Source organism: Leishmania panamensis, assembly GCF_000755165.1.
Source record: "Leishmania panamensis strain MHOM/PA/94/PSC-1 chromosome 31 sequence".
Taxonomy (NCBI): domain Eukaryota; phylum Euglenozoa; class Kinetoplastea; order Trypanosomatida; family Trypanosomatidae; genus Leishmania; species Leishmania panamensis.
Genome location: NC_025878.1, coordinates 988,947 through 1,004,669, shown reverse-complemented (window position 1 = coordinate 1,004,669; position 15,723 = coordinate 988,947). Strand labels below are relative to the sequence as shown.

General features: G+C 57.6%; 6 protein-coding genes across 6 annotated transcripts, besides 2 other annotated features; all 6 read left to right on the top strand.

The window, feature by feature from the left end:
• Positions 1 to 898: 898 nt before the first annotated feature.
• Positions 899 to 1,570, top strand: LPMP_312120 (phosphatidylethanolaminen-methyltransferase-lik e protein; the record flags this gene model as incomplete). The annotated part of the gene is made up of 1 exon (XM_010703298.1): positions 899 to 1,570. One exon carries the CDS (start codon positions 899 to 901, stop codon positions 1,568 to 1,570), a length of 672 nt encoding a protein of 223 aa, XP_010701600.1.
• A 2,431-nt stretch (positions 1,571 to 4,001) lies between these two features.
• LPMP_312110 (ADP-ribosylation factor, putative) lies at positions 4,002 to 4,550 on the top strand (the record flags this gene model as incomplete). The annotated part of the gene is made up of 1 exon (XM_010703297.1): positions 4,002 to 4,550. The coding sequence occupies one exon, from the start codon at positions 4,002 to 4,004 to the stop codon at positions 4,548 to 4,550; it is 549 nt and encodes a 182-aa protein (XP_010701599.1).
• Positions 4,551 to 4,903: 353 nt separating this feature from the next.
• Positions 4,904 to 5,658: a repeat region.
• A 1,225-nt stretch (positions 5,659 to 6,883) lies between these two features.
• LPMP_312100 (hypothetical protein) lies at positions 6,884 to 8,272 on the top strand (the record flags this gene model as incomplete). The annotated part of the gene is made up of 1 exon (XM_010703296.1): positions 6,884 to 8,272. The coding sequence occupies one exon, from the start codon at positions 6,884 to 6,886 to the stop codon at positions 8,270 to 8,272; it is 1,389 nt and encodes a 462-aa protein (XP_010701598.1).
• Positions 8,273 to 8,355: 83 nt separating this feature from the next.
• Positions 8,356 to 8,684: a repeat region.
• Positions 8,685 to 9,145: 461 nt separating this feature from the next.
• LPMP_312090 (aminopeptidase, putative) lies at positions 9,146 to 10,999 on the top strand (the record flags this gene model as incomplete). Its single annotated transcript, XM_010703295.1, has 1 exon — positions 9,146 to 10,999. The coding sequence occupies one exon, from the start codon at positions 9,146 to 9,148 to the stop codon at positions 10,997 to 10,999; it is 1,854 nt and encodes a 617-aa protein (XP_010701597.1).
• Positions 11,000 to 11,439: 440 nt separating this feature from the next.
• On the top strand, positions 11,440 to 12,471 carry LPMP_312080 (3,2-trans-enoyl-CoA isomerase, mitochondrial precursor, putative; the record flags this gene model as incomplete). The annotated part of the gene is made up of 1 exon (XM_010703294.1): positions 11,440 to 12,471. One exon carries the CDS (start codon positions 11,440 to 11,442, stop codon positions 12,469 to 12,471), a length of 1,032 nt encoding a protein of 343 aa, XP_010701596.1.
• A 1,007-nt stretch (positions 12,472 to 13,478) lies between these two features.
• On the top strand, positions 13,479 to 14,825 carry LPMP_312070 (hypothetical protein; the record flags this gene model as incomplete). The annotated part of the gene is made up of 1 exon (XM_010703293.1): positions 13,479 to 14,825. One exon carries the CDS (start codon positions 13,479 to 13,481, stop codon positions 14,823 to 14,825), a length of 1,347 nt encoding a protein of 448 aa, XP_010701595.1.
• Positions 14,826 to 15,723: the final 898 nt, after the last annotated feature.

Sequence of the window (15,723 nt, the reverse complement as noted above, 5' to 3'; positions counted from 1 at the left end):
AGCTCTTTTCTGTTTGTTTCGCTTTGAGCGGGGACGACAAAAGGGGCTCAGTACTGCACACCAAGTCGATGTCACGGTCAACATGATACTCGCCGCGCATGCTAGTAGCGTATCTCAGTGCGACAGCGCCATAGCATAGCATCGCTATCCTTTACGTAGGACAGTACTGATGTCCACAGTTTTTTAGGGGGGATTCTCTCGGCCCTTTGCCTTTTCACAGTATGTGAGCCATGCCTTCCGCTGATTCCTTCCCGCCTCTCGATCAATAAAAGCTGAGAGACGGCTGATATTCAACAGGCAATGGGGGCGCAGGAACGAAATCTGATCGCTTTTTCCCCTCCGCTTTCCCCTTTCTTATTTTCCTCTCGCGCGCGCAGTTTGAAGTTCTTCATGACCATCCAAGGTCAGAGATTTATTTATGGGTATTTTGTCGTATTGGCCATTGTAGAGGTATCTCGATGCCGCTTGTGTGCGCGTGTGCATCTCCCCCCCCCCCCCACGACGCACTTCGAGGCAAGTGGTGCACTTCTTCCGGACAAACAAAAGGTGTCGAGGCAGAACTCGATGGCACTCTGCAAGCCTCTATTTGAGTGAAGACTTCTTGAGGGTCCCACTCGTGTGAAGTCAGTCGCTCTCTCATCATCAGAAGCATTGCCTGCCATATCGCTGCTCATTCTTCTCCCCTTGTGCATCGTCATGTCCCCCGCATCAGCCATCTTCCGGCTTTCTCCGCTTGCCTCCTCTTTTTCTTCTCGTCTTCACGCCGCTTCCTCTCCGCTCCTTCACGTCGCCTCCCTTTCATCGCGTATCCGCCTCTCGCCAGCGCATCGAGGGAGCCATCGCCTGCAGTCTCGCTACCTTTTCGGGCGTGCACTTCAGCTCAAATAACAAGAGAAGGATGCCGTACTCGGCCACGATCCCAGTAGCGGGCAGCATTCACTACCGCTCTATTGGCATGGCCGCTGTGGCCATTGCGGGGCTGCCGACGGTGTGGAACGTCGTTGCCCGTAATGAATACCATCGTCACACGATTGAGAAGGCAGTGGGAAGCAAAAAGGCTGGCGCCTACCTCTTGGCGGCTGGCATCTTTGTCGCCAGTGGGCTGCGCGACTACCTATTTCGCAGTGCTATGGTGCATACCCCGGGCTCTGTCTTCCCTATTCTCTGCACGAATGCCTTCGGCCCTGACAGCGCCGGTGTCGTGCGCAGCGTTATGAGGGGAACCGGTACTGCACTGCTACTGTCTGGCACGACGCTTGTTGTATCGTCCTTTCTCCGCCTCGGTGTCACGGGCACGTACCTGGGCGACTACTTTGACATCCTGATGGACGAGCGCGTAACTGCCTTTCCGTTTAGCCACTTTGACAACCCCATGTACCTCGGAGCCACGCTGAACTTCCTGGCCGCCTCCATTATCCAAAACAACGCTGTCGGGGCGCTACTCACGGGCTTGGTCGCGCTCGTGTATCACGTGTCGACCAGATACTTCGAGTCCCCCTTTACGGCCATGATCTACAGCAAGCGCGGGGAGGCCCGGGAAGTCGCTGCCTCGGTGACGAAGATGAGGTAGGAAGGCAAAATATATATAAAAACAAAAAACGGCTTATCGGCCGACTATGGGACTCATCAGTGTTTTTCCTTGGAATAGAGTACGCGCTGGGTGCGTACCACCACCACCACCCCCATCCATCCATCTCGCAGGTCTCTCCAGTGAGAAGGCTCGACGCCTCACGCCCATACCCCATCACCCTTCACTCGCTGCTGAAGCCAAAGGCTTATGAAACGCCGCTCTGTAGCTCTCAAGACTACTGCAGCTTCTCCTTTTCTTTCTCCAGACGTAGTCGCTGCTGGGACGGAGCTGAAAACATCATGGAGCGTGCGTGCGAAGATTTCTCCTTGGTGGAGCGTCCTTTCAGTGCATAGAAGCTCATCTGCGCTGCTGATGCCGATAGCCCGCACATGAGCCACACTGCTTTCGGGCATGCGCATGTTCACTCGTGAGTACACCCCTCCTCTTCCCCACCCCCCCTCTCATCCTTTCGCTCGACGCACCACAGGACAGTGACCCACTGGAAGTCAACTACCACCGCCACCACCACCACCACCAAACCAAAGAAAACGGTCGTGGTAGAAGAAAAGGCGCTCTAGTAAACGAGGGGTGCCTGACCCGAATCTGCACACTAAATGGGTCTGCCGCTACCTTTGCCTACGCAAGAGGCATGTCTGGTGAGGAAGCGAACGTTCACAGTCCCTTACCACCGCTCGCAACATACCTCACGTGAAATGTACGCGTGTGTGATTATCTTCTTCAACGCCTAGAGCGTCTGCCTTCGCCTCACAAGTTATGAGGTCAAGCAGTGGGCTAGCGAAGTATGCACAGCAGCGCAGGCCTACTACAGTAAAGGCGTGCCGGAGATCGCTGAATAACTGCGACTCTCGTTTCTCCTTGCCGTTTTTCCTCTAACCTGTACGTGGGAGCGACCCCCACTCCACAGAGCGAAAACAACACAAGACAACCTTGAATTTCACTGTGTTGGTGTCGAGCGAGGCCGATTGACATGCATGTGTGTGTAGGAATGTGTGCTTTGAGGGGAGGGAGGGAGGGGGATTCACGTGCAGAGGTGCGCTTCCCTCCCGTCCTGCCAACTCGTTTCGATTCCTTTTCTTCGTGTTTCGAACGCCTCAGTCACGGGGCTTGATGGGTCTGTGCCCTGAGCTCCCTCTTTCCCCTCTCCTCTTCAACTGCAAAAGTGCGTTTGGCCCCTCTCGTAGAAGGGGGAAGAGGCCTCTGCTATTTCCCTTCCCGGTCGGCATCCGGTTGCGTCGTATGGGTCTATACTACGTGTGGTAGGAGGGGGGCATGGCAGCTCTCTTTCCTCTCTTTTCTCTTGGGGGAATACGAACTGGTGTTTTTCTACCCTCTCGGTGAGTTTAAGCCAGTCCCACCTGAGCAGCCACCCATCACGTCAGCCACCGGGTGAGACATTATGGAAAAGGGAAGGGGTGAACTCTGCACCTTCGTAGAAGTCATCAGAAAGCTGATCAGTGATTTTTTCAGAGTGGAATACAGAAGTCAGTCTCCCCTCCCACCAGGTGATGTCCAACAGGTGTTGGTAGCATCGCCTGTAACAGGTTAGAAAACGAAGAGGAACCACCTCAGACCAATAGTTACCTTCTCCTCTTTCCCCTCTCTCCTTCTGATCTCACATCAGAGAGGACGGGAAATATTCACACATCAAAGGGTCACACTCACATGCAGACCAACCGGCGTGCATGCGCAGTTAACGTACGCAAATCTCTCTTATTAGCTTTCTCTTTTCTATCTGCACTCTTCTTTTGAATTCTCCCTTGTCGCTGAGCATTGCGGTGTCTCACACCCTCGAAGCGACCTTCTCTCTTTCCCGCGTGCGTGCGTGCGTACGTGTGTGTGTGACGTTCGTTCCGTTGGCTCCCTCACTGTGTTTGCCTGCTGCCTCCTTCGTTTTTCTTTTTCCGCTCTGAAGTATTTGCGTCCCTCATCAGCGCCTTTTTTTTCTCTTTCGCTTTATTTTGCATAAGCGGATGGATGTGTGTGATATCGATCAGAGTGACAGCACTCCCAACAAAGATGAACGCGTAAGTGTAGTAAGGAGATGACGCACACCTCTTATTATCTGCCGTGGGCGAGAGGCTCCTGTCAAGACGCTGCACAACGGCTTCGACTGGAATGGGACTTTCCTCGCTCCCTACACCATGCGAGCAGTTTTCTGCTAATTCACCTTCGATCATTTCTTCCCTTTTCACTAACCCCCCTCCTCCTCCTCTCCCTCTGAGCATCCTTGCCTCTTTGTCCCTGCCCCACATAAATGACCAGCACGTGCACGTACACACGCACCCTCAGCACCTGCCATTGCCGCCTCCTCTCGCTCTCGCTCTCTCTCCCTTCTCTGTCCCTCCGTCCCCCAGGGTCAGTGACTCACAATCGCGCTTACTATCTCGATACATCTGCCCTTCGACTAGACATGGGACAGTGGTTAGCCTCCGCCTTCAGCTCTCTTATGGGCAAGAAGGAAGTGCGCATTATTATGGTCGGTCTGGATGCGGCTGGTAAGACCACGATCATCTACAAGCTGAAGCTAGGCGAGGTTGTGACGACGACGCCGACCATCGGCTTCAACGTTGAGACGGTTGAGTATAAGAACCTCAAGTTCACCATGTGGGATGTAGGCGGTCAGCAAAAGTTGCGCTCCCTGTGGCATTACTACTACCAGGGCTCCAACGGCGTCATCTTTGTCGTGGACAGCAATGACCCGGAGCGAATGTCTCTAGCGAAGGAGGAGCTGGACAAGATCTTGGCCGAGGAGGAGCTGCGTAATGCAGTGCTTCTCGTGTTCGCAAATAAGCAGGATCTGCCCAATGCACTGACGACAACGCAGGTTACGGAGAAGCTTGGCCTTCAGAGCGTACGTAATCGGCGGTGGTACATTCAGGGGTGCTGCGCCACGACGGCGCAGGGCCTCTACGAGGGCCTTGACTGGCTGTCCAACAACATCTCTGTCACCATGCAATAGTGAGAGGTGGTGCACGTCAGGTAAGAATTGAGTTCCGATCGTCAGCCCACCTACGTGCTTCACGAACGGTGACCCTCCTACAGCGGGTCAGGATCGTGGCAGCTCCTCCAACAGAGCTGAGGGCGGAGGGGAGGAGGGAAATTTAGTGCAGATGAATGAGTTGTGTTTTGTCTTTTCCTTTTTAGTGTGTTTGTTTATCGCTTTGCTTGTGAATATCGCTCTTCTCTCCTCACGCACACGTCAGCGCTGACGCGTGACTTCGTGTGCAGGTGCGTGTGGCCTCTGCCGCACTAACGGCTGTGAACCACGCCACTTTCGTTTTATGCTCGACTTCACCCGCTGGCTGGGAACGAGGCCGACTCTCCAGACGAAGAAAGATTAGCGCCACGCATCCAACATCGCTCCCGCTTTGCAAAGACTCCTTACTCGCTGTGGGCAGATGGTGCGGCGCAGGCAGTCGTCAAGCCAGCAGCGGCTGCGGTGCTATCTAGGTGTAATGAACTCATAGGCACCACGGCAAGAGGCAGCAGCCCCCTTGCATGCAGCTCTCGCGCTGAGTGTGAAGCGTTAGGGCTGGGTCCTGACGTGGTGCGAAGTCGACCCGCTCAGCTAGGACACAGGAAGGCAAGTGTGTGTGTGTGTGTTGCTACGGCCTCGCTCTCCCTCGTCGTGGCGCTCAGCACGGGCGCTACAACGGTGGTAGATGGCATACTGCGATGCATTGGGGCGCTACTGCTGGCGCAGCGAGCCCGCCGCGTGCGCCTCCCGTTTGAGCCCGTCTCTGGCCATTGCGAGTAGGGGAAACGGCGGGAAAGCTGACAAGCTTTTAAAATCGGCAGTGCCCGCAGAGGTGACGCGAATCGAATGGATAGTGGACCTCGTCACTGGTCGCACACGGCAGGTCGGCATCCCCTGTTACCTGCACAGCAGACGCCGCCGCCCCCGAGCAGGGCCGATGGCGCAGCGTGCGTGCGAAGAAGGGACGAGGGGGGACGTGAAATGCCTCTATGACGCGCGGCCCCTGACTGTCAACGGTAGGGACGGCTCGCCCTAGGCGAGCAGGGTTTTGGCCGTGGTGCCGGATCTGTAGGCGGGGAAGGGGTGGTGGGGTGCGCCCGTCAGCGCACGTGTACGCGGTGGGCTGGGCATGCTGAGGCAAAAAAAAAAGAGAAGAAACGCCCAGTCGACGATGTTTCGATCGCTGAGGGCGCAGGCACCTCGCCATGTGTCTGCCGGCTACCCGCCGCACGTACTCCCCCTTCGTGTATGCGGGAGGTGTGACGAAAGTGTGCCAAAGGGGTGTGCAGGAAACGAACAACAACCAACGGTGGTGGCGCTGTCGAGCCAATGTGGCACGTGCGTGAGCGGCGAGGAGATCGTCGTTGCGGCTGCTTCGCCGGATGACCAGCGATGGATGTCAGTGAGGAACCCTTTTTGCATCTCTACCAGAGGCCTGGTGGCTGCCGCTGTTGGGGTGCGTCAATGTGCTTCTTTCCGCATGAAGTGGGCTGTCGAAGTGTTGAAGCACGCACGACTGTACACAGGCAGATACCACTTTTGGTAATTAGGGCGGAGTGTACAAGCGTCATTTCTGCTAGGCCTCGGCGTCATCTCTGGGATGTCTTCGCCGTACCCCGCGTCTCCGTCGGAACTGGGGACTCGAAGATCGGCCTCTTATCTATCTTGCTGTCTTTCGAGTATTTTCTGTTGCTCACAGTGTTGTCGTCTTGTGGCTCGCTTCCGTGTCCTTGTGCCTTTACCTCTCTCTCTCTGTTCGTTCTCTTCCTCTGTATATAAGCTTCGCCGTCGTGTGCCTCTTCTCACTCTTCCCCTTCCCCGGGCTCTTCTCTTAAAGTTAAAGCTCGACTGCGTGTCTCTCATTAGCTAGAGAAGTGAGAGGGCCGGAAGAAGTTGAGAGGGGTCTTCATCGCTAGTGGTGGCGGCTAAGCTGATTGTGAGAGAGGTTTGCTATTCCTCAGTAAGGGAACCCATAGGCAAGGTCAGCAGGGCATGTCAGAGATGACTCTCCTTTCTTTGCGTAACAGCCTAGCCTGCTAGAGCTGCGAAGAGGGAGCTAGTGTCATCGGTACTGCGCCCCTCCCCCTTAGCAAGTGTGCCGCGTACGTATGCCTACCTTCCCTGTTCACCACCTCGACTGTCCCTTTCACCTCGCGAACTCTCCTTCCCACCACCTCTCAAGAGCACCGAGGACTCGTTTGACTTTGCTCCAACTTACTTGATGGACGTGAACATTTTCGTTTGATCTCATTCACTTCACTCGATCGAGCAGCGTCCCACGTTTCTATCCCATACACTTACTCAGCCCCGCCACGATGTCGTTGGACTCCGGAGTCAACGCAGCGTTGCTGAATCTCTGCGCTCAGCTGCAGGACGGTGGTACCGCGAACACGGCTAGTGAGGGTCCCTCAGCACTGCATTGCGCAGGAGGATCTGGGGAAATGGTAGCACAGCCCAGCCCGAGCGCTTCTGCAGGGGCTGCGACACCGGCCCCCGCCCCCTCCACCGCTGTTGGAGAAACGGCGAGACCCGCCTCCGACTACGAGTGGCTTCGCAACGCCCTCGCCTCGGTCGAGGCGCCCGAGAAGCGGGTCAAGCAGCTGCTCTTCAACATGGAGAACCGAACTACCGAAGGGGAGCCGGGACCTTTGACGCCGGAAGAACAACTGGAAGCGTTGGCGGAGCTGGCTGACATGGTCGAGGATGTCAACTGGGCAGCAGAGTTTGCACTCATGCAAGGCCCGCAACGACTTCTTCAGGTGCTGCGTCACGCAAGCGCTGCGCACCCTCTTCTGTCGATCAGCGGCCGAGGTGCTGCCGCAGGCGCTGAGGCCTCCAAAAGTACCGACGCAGAAACGAAAGAGGAGTCACTCGCCACCCCCGATAGCACCCCTTCATCGGTGCTGCCGTTCTTCACAGCACTGGCCCTGGTCATTGCTCACTCGGCTCAGCTGAATGCGCCGGTGCAGGCTGCGTACCAAGCAGCTCACTGGGAAGACACCCTTCCCCACTTCATGGGTGACTGTGTGAAAGCTGTTCAAGCTCTCTTACTCCTTGGCAGTGACAGGCAGGCAGCCGGTACACGGGGCAACAGTACCGAGGCTGCGAACGTAGTAACAAGAGCCACGTCCTTGATGCGCCTGCTCGGTGCCGTGTTGCATGCGTGCAGCTGCCTCTGCCGCGACTACCCGCCTAATACGATTGTGTTTCTCCAGAGCAGCGGCTTGGCCGTTATTGTGGATACGCTCAGGCTAACGCGAACACTACTAGAGATAGTCCTGGGGTGCACGCGAACGGATGGAGGCGCCCCCGCGATTGTCACCCACATCTCTTCCGGCGCGGCATCTGATGAGGAGGCAGACGACATCTACGCGCCGCTGCTTGGTACGGCCCACAAAGTAACTGCGCGAGCTTTCTTCTTTGTCACCTATCTGGCCTCTGCAGGTGTCTCCAGCGAGGAGGTTATTCAGCTTGCGTGTCTGCACGCCGAGTCCTGCAACAGCAACGAGACGATCCAAAAGGCGGCGGCGCGTGCGCTGACGGAGTTGATGGCAAAGAGTCCCAATGTAATCAAAGAAGCCGTGCAGACGCTGATGCCTCATCGACTAAAGGAGTGGCGGACACACCTGCAGCGCACAGTGGGCGACGAAGAAATGGAGGACGAGCGCCGCCACTTTGTGGATGTATTCGATAAAGTCAGCTGACGGCAGTGCCAGAGCAGCGGCTCAGGGGTATATTTCTCCCCGTAGTGCCCCTCGCTCTTCATGCTACCGCGGTAAAGGCGCCCATGGCAGGCGATGAGGTTGTGGGGCCCAGGCACATGCGTATGCACCACCCCCTTCCGCTTGACGCACCCAGTCCTGTCGAAGGCGCGCGGCGGCAGGAGAGAGCGGTATGCCCGTGCCTCCATAGACGCGCTGTCGACCACTGGTGGCATGGCGCGCCGCGTCTCGAACAAGGCCGATGGCGCAGCGTGCGTGCGAAGAAGGGACGAGGGGGGACGGGAAATGCCTCTATGACGCGTGGCCCCTGGTTGTCGACGGTAGAGGCGGTTCGCCCTAGGCGAGCAGGGTTTTGGCCGTGGTGCCGGATCGGTAGGCGGGGAAGGGGTGGTGGGGTGCGCCTGTCAGCGCACGTGTACGCGGTGGGCTGGGCATGCTGAGGCAAAAAAAAAAAGAGAAGAGTCGCCCCATGGCTCTCTTAAGGATGTTGTCGTCTCCAGGTGACTTTCCTCCATGGTGGGAAGACACTGCAGGAGCCTCATGAGCAGCAGAGGCGGTTGCAGCTGAAAACTTCCCGTCATCCATCTGGAGTTGTACAATGGTGAAGGAGATGGAGGGGGGGAACGTTGTTCTCTCTTGTCATCGTGGTCGCGAGTAGCACGCGCATGTCGGGCCCCTCAATTGCATTTTCGTAACTCATTCCGTTTGCTCTTGACGATGTTTCTGCTTCCTTCGTGGTGGTGCTTCTCCCGTACGCGTACCCTCTCCTCCTCCCCCCACCCCACCCCCTGAGCTCATGGGGCGTGATGGCGCGCAGCCTCAGCACTTAACGGTGCTGCGTTGTTTGTGTTCCACATGGCACCAGGCCCGTACATATGGAGCCCCATACGGTGCACCCTGCAGCTTGTCTTTAGCCGCCCCAACAGCGGTGAAGCGATTCTAGCTGGCTCCGCCTACCATGGCACATCCATCATCCGCTACCGACGGGAGCCTTACTGTGATGCAGCCAAGAGCAACGTGAGCACTACAACCTCTTCTAAAACGTCCTCCGGAGACAACTCCGAGTACGATAACTTCCTGCGACACCGTCGCGTTATAGCCGAGAAGAGCGCTCTGCACTTTCATGCACTCACAACGGCTGGTGGCATTTACAAGGATGCAAAGGTGCTGAATGTGCAGTCCTACCAGGTGAGGTGCGTCTCCCCCTCCGCCGGTGCGGCCACTGGGGTGCTCAAAGTTGTCTCCGTTGAGCACGAGGATGGTGGAGCGGTAGCAGCGGGCAGCAGCACCACCACCGGTAGTGCCGCAAAGATGAAGGGAAATGCCAAGGGTAGCAAAAAGCGTGGCTTGGCCGGTGTGGAGAATGATGTGCGCACGTCTGCAGACGCACCCTCCCCCGCCACGGTGGATTGGGGATCAAAGCTGGTCCTGTTCGAAGGAGCCAGCAGCTTACCCCCATTCTGTGAGGTGGATCTTACGATTCGCTTTGTTGGTGCCGTTCAGTCTTTTGATCATGGCGGCATCTACGCCGCCCGCGGGAGCGATAGCAACCCTAGCACGGAGGATGTGCCTCTTCTCACTCATTTTGAGGTGCGCTTTGCCCGATGCGCCTTTCCCTCCCCCGACGACCCGCAGTATCGCCTCGACTGGCAGCTCAAGAGTATTCAGCTGCCCAGTTGCTTTCACACGATCTTGACAAACGGAGAGGAGCGTGGCCGCAAGCAGCTGCTGGCACAGCAGGCAATGCAGGTGAGCTTTGCGCCGTGTGGCCCGCTGCCCGCGTACGTCTTCTCTTTTGCGTGCTTCCCAGACGCTGCTAGTTTGGAGAGCACATCCGCAACTGGCGATGGTTTAGACGTGCTCGAGGGACGCCTGGTCATCCCTAAGTTTCTCGGTGACATTACAAGCAGCTTTTCCAACGCGCCCATTCCCGTCCGTGTGCTGGCGCGACGACAAGCACGGATAGCTACGGCGACCCTTGAGCGAGTCTTGCGCCTCACCATCGACGCTGTGACAGCGCTCCAGCAGCTCTTCCAGTGCCCACTCCCGCTCCTTCAGTGCGAGCACCTTGACGTCCTCCTTGGCCCGACAATGCCGTATATCTCCGGTATGGAACACCACTGCTCGATAATTCTCAACGAGAGCATCTATCAAGCTGATAAGAAGGCGGCCATCGGTAGCAGAGGAGGAGGGGGTGCGAACAGCAACGCTGAGGTGGGCCAAACAGAGCTCATTGTGCACGAGGTGACACACCACTGGATTGGAAATGCACTGGGGCTGCCGTTTGCAGTGAAGGAGGGCATCTGCCAGGTGATCGAGCAATGCGTCGCCGACACGCTACTGGGCAAGCCAATGCGCAAGTACAAGGCGGACAGCGGCGGCAGCGCGAAATTCAACAGCCCCTCACCCTCTTCCTCGACTGCGAAGGTACCGAAGAGCACCATTCAGGCTTCAGAGAAAGGTCACGAGTTCACAGGAGCTTCGTACCAGCATGCACGGAGTGCCATTAAGCAGCTGATTGCTGACCACGGGTTCGACCGCTTTCTCCTGTGCCTGCAACAACTGCTGCACAAGCACGTCGTCATTCCCGCACGAGAAGTAGAGGAAAAGGGCGAAATTGAAGTTCTTCGACGCATCGGTGCCGACGTCACCGTCTCCCCTTACCTAAGCACGAGGGAATTCCTGCACGCCGTAGAAACCTCATTGTAACTCATCATAATGCGCAGAGTCTGTACAGCCATGTTCTCATCTCGCGTGGCAGCACTCCGCTGTTGCGGTGCCAACGCGCAGTGCACCGACTAAGCCTGCCACGGTGCATGACTGGCCGAAGAGAGCGATGCGTCTCAATGCGGCGTGGCGCGGGAACGACAGATGTCGTATCGCTGCCTGTCTTGTGCTTGTGCTGTGTGCCCCATCGAGCGACGCTCAGGGCACTGAACTGCGTGCGTGCCCTACCACAACATGCGCGCACGCGGCTGATCCGTCCTCGCTCTCCCCCACCTGCTCCCGAATCTCTTGTCGCACCTCCTTCCTCCCCGGCACTCGCCCCCCACCCCGCCACCCGCCAGGTCGCTACAAAAGACCCGCCATATCACGCGTGCCCGCTGAACCGACTCTTTTCTCTGTGACGTCGCACGGCCTCCCCAGCGATGCGCCGCGCCATCTCCTCCTCGCTCACCCGCTGTGCCGGCGCTGCCGGCGTGACGTCGGCCCTGCTGCAGCTTCCGCAGCACCGCCTCCAGTCGCAGGCACCGCCTGGTGGGCTGCAGCAGGGCTGTCAGCAAGCCCCGAAAGCCGCTCATACCGGGCACGAGCACAGCCACCACCCGGAACCAGAGGTCGAGCCGCCAAGGAAGCCGACGGAGGTGCCCAAGTTTGTGAGGATCAACACGAGTGACAAGGGCATCACGAACGTGCAGCTGGCCCGTCCCCCGGTGAACTCGCTGAGCCTGGAGTTCTTCCAGGAACTCAACCAGTGGATGCTGTGGCTTGGCAGCAACGAGGAGACGAAGGCTGTAGTCATCTCTTCTGCGATTCCAACAGTCTACTCGGCCGGACTCGACCTCGCCGAGGTACACAACCCGAACCCTGAGCGCATCTCTGGCTTCTGGCAGAGCTTCCAGGAGATGTGGCTGATCTTCAACTCTTTTCCCAAGCCGATCATCGCGGCCATTACGGGCAACGCACCGGCGGCGGGATGCATCATCGCGATGGGCTGCGACTACCGCGTCATGGCTCGCGGGCCGAAGGACACCACGAACAACAACCGTCTGTACCGCATCGGCCTTAACGAGACGAAGCTAGGACTTGTCGCCCCGCCATGGACGATGCCAGCTTACGCCTACCTTCTGGGCTCACGCCAGGCGGAACGGATGCTGCAGCTGGGTGAGACACCCTTGGCTGATGATGCCCACAAGCTCGGGCTGATTGACGAGGTGGCCTCTGATGAGGAGCGGACGATCGAAGCCGCCTACAAGCAGGCGGAACGCTTCCTTAGCGTGCCGCAGCAATCTCGGTGGATGGCACGTGATATGATGCGCCGTGAGTACCTGCAGATGCTCGCCTCTGACGAGGAGCGCAACTACGACACAGAGTTTTTCACTCAATTTGTGATGAACCCTGAGGTGCAACACAACCTGGAGCGCTACCTGGAGCGCCTCAAGAGCCGCTCTCGTAAGTAAAGCGGAGTGACGCTCGGCCGGATCCCCTGCGTGCGTGCAGGCCCATTTCTGTTTTTACTCTCGCTCTTCCGTAAAGCTCTGGAGCAGAGGGCGAAAGCAGCAAAGAGGGGTCGCGTGTTTTCCGCGCATTTCCTTTGTAATCTCTTCATGTGCCAACGGAAGCGGCGTGTGCAGGAGGGCTTAAAAGGAGGAACAGCGACAGAACACTGCGCAGCTCTCGCACGCACAGGGGATCGAAAAGAGCCGTAGAGGAGACTCTGGTAAAGGGGTGAGCGAATTAATGACGAGGGAAAATGCGGTGTAGCGCCTATGCGAAGTAATTTACGAAATAGAGGCGCGCCTGGCTCTAGCGTACTTCATCTATGCCAGAAGAGGTGCAGACGTGAAGACGCGCAGTGTGTGTTTTCCTTTTAGGTTTGCCCCTTTTTTCCACCGCAGGGAGACAGAATGGTCGTTGAAGAGGGTAGATGGTCGCGCCAATGTGTTTTTTTTGCTGCGTGGGGAGGGGGGCGGGGCTTGCCTGTGGCGGCGATCACTGCGTTGCTTCGCGGCTTTTGAAAGCGCGTACTCTTCACTCATCGCGCACATACCCCAAGCGCTCTGCCATCGTTGGGCCTCTCATCGACTTCCTCGATCCATCCTACCCATCCACCCCCCTCTCTCCCGCCCTTCTCGCAGCTGCCTGCCGTCATCGCCGCTTCCCTGATCTTTTGGGTGGTCCGCCTAAGTGTCGGACCTACAAAGGTGCCCCCCACCTGCCTCAAGGCGCTGTTTGGCATTCCGTGCTCCAGCTCCTCTGGCATCAGGGCTTCTTCGTGGTTCTGCTCAGAAGCAGCGGCTCTCTCTATGTGTGCCCTTCCACCTCTCATGTTACGGTCTAGCCTTTCCAACGCGGAACTTCCACTACCTCTCTGCCTTCAATCGCATTCACACCCGGAACGCTAGCCTCGCTCATACGCATCCGCCGATTCCCCTTGAATCGACTCGGGCTACCAACTCAGCGCATCATGTCCTCAGATACAGAGAACAGTGACTTCACCGATGGAGATGGGCTGATGTCGACGCCTGTCTCTTTCTTGCACACGACTCAGCTAAGCGGCGCGGCCGCTAGCGATCGCTACGCCAGCGCGCCTTTCCTGTTTCAGATCCGCTTCAGTCGAGCCACCCAACCAACGGAACTACTTGTAGTGGACTCGCCACCGCCGCCCAGCCAATCACACATTCGCCATCAGCTAGTGCCTCAGCGGCTCCAGCTTGGGAAGCACGGCCCCAACAACGCTGCTGTTCAGAGCGGAATGCCTGCAGCGGTCGGTTCCGCACGGCAAGGCGAACTGAAGCCGGGGATGAGGAGAGTCGCAACGCACCAGACGCACTTTGCGATGGTGCGGCAGCCGCCAATATCGAGCGGGGACTGCACGAGCGATTCTGACTATCTCCTCGGCAACACCAGAGAGTCGTCACTCTCCTACACGTGGACGGACAGCTACCTGGACGAATCGCCTTCGGCGACAAGGACGCGGTGGATACAGCAGCAAACCTTCGGCCCTGTCTTGCAATCTGAAGGCGGTAGCAGCACTGTCTCTTCCGTACCTCGTGCTCTCTGCGAGACAGAGGCTGCGTGGGGTACCATCCTGGCGCACAACGCAGACACACGCAACAGCGCTGCAGACGCCGTAGGTCCTCAGTGGAACGGAGAGGGCGATAGACGAGGGTGGAACATTCGAGGTGGTGGTCGTGCAGGACCTCAACGCGTTGAGCTGACAGCGGCCAAGGCTGGTGAAAACGGTCCTGGTCGAGAGAGGCATGCTGGAGAGGAGAGTCGCTTCACCGTCTGCCCATTGGGAAGCCACGTAACCCCAGTAGCTCTCGGGGCACTGGCTCATGTCTGCAGCAGCGGCGCATCCGCGTGTACCAGTAACACCTCAACAGTGATTGCCACAGTCCAGCAGTCGTGTCGGGCAGCACGGATAATACCACTCGAAAAGACGCAGAAGCCTCCAACCGCAGCAGCCGCAGTCAGCGCAGCTGACAGCAGGGCACTTGATTCTCCCGACGGCAAGACAGGGGCAGCATTGTCTCCGGCCACTAGCGGTCGTTTGCAAGAGGCAAGCCTTTCGTCGGTGTTCCTCGACATGGTGCCAGCTTCGAGAGCACTCTCTAAAGGAAGCCGTGCTGGCATTGCGGGCACCGACAACACACAAAAGAGTCACCCGTCTCCCACCAAGCCGAGTCAGCGCGAAAGCCATGAGATGGATGACAACTTCAGCGAGATTGGGCAAAGCCGCGGCAATCTCAGAGCCTCTCGATGCGGCCCGCCACGTGGCCGCGTTCTCAAAGCCATCTGCGAGGATTGAGGAGGACTAGAAACGCATGCTTCAATGTCGCACGCTCGAAAGACGGATGTGGCGGAAAGACCATGCAGAATGTCAAGGTTAACTCGAGGAAATGAAAGTCGGAGTACTCAGTGAAGGTCTCACACGGATAGAGGGCACTTCCGCCACCCGAGCCCCTCGCCATGAAGTCACTATAAAAGGGGAGACCGCAGCGGAGACCTATTGGGGTGCAACTGCCGTGTCAGCCTCGTTTTTCGCGCATAGACTGCTGCTTTTTTTGTCTTTCCTACACTCCTCCATGTTAGCGTGTGCTGAAGAGGTGCAGCTCAGATAGTGCGGCATGGCATCAACCGCCTCATGTGTGTGTGTGTGTATGTGGAATCTCGTACGTTGTTCCCCCCTCTCTCTTTCTTTCTTTCTCTTGCTCTTTTCGATCCACTCCCGTTCCCCGTGCCGTTTTACTGTACGTCTCATCCCTGGATGCCTGCGTGTGTGTGTGTGTAGCCTTTCGTTGGTCTTTCGCCTTGGTGCGCTGCATGCGTGCTGCATTGCTGTTGTTGTCTCACTTTATCGGGTCGTTTGCACCACTGCTTTCTCTCTCCCTCTCTCCCTCCCCTCCCCTCCCTCGTGTCTTTCCTCATTGGATCCCCCTCTTCTATTATTCACCACCCCAGCCTCGCCTCACGCGTGAGTGGCGCCACGGGAGAACGAAAGGAGTGGTGGAGGCGGCTAAACTCTCCTGGCATAAAAGCGAGACGGTACGCACCGTATCGGACACCGCTGCGGTGCTTCTTTAGATGTAGTGCAGGGACGCTTTGCAGCGGACTCGCCAGCGCAGACGCAGTGCCAACATGTACTGCTGACACCCCATTGAAGAGGTGGAGAGATTCACCTGCTTACGTTCTCGGCAGCGCACGAT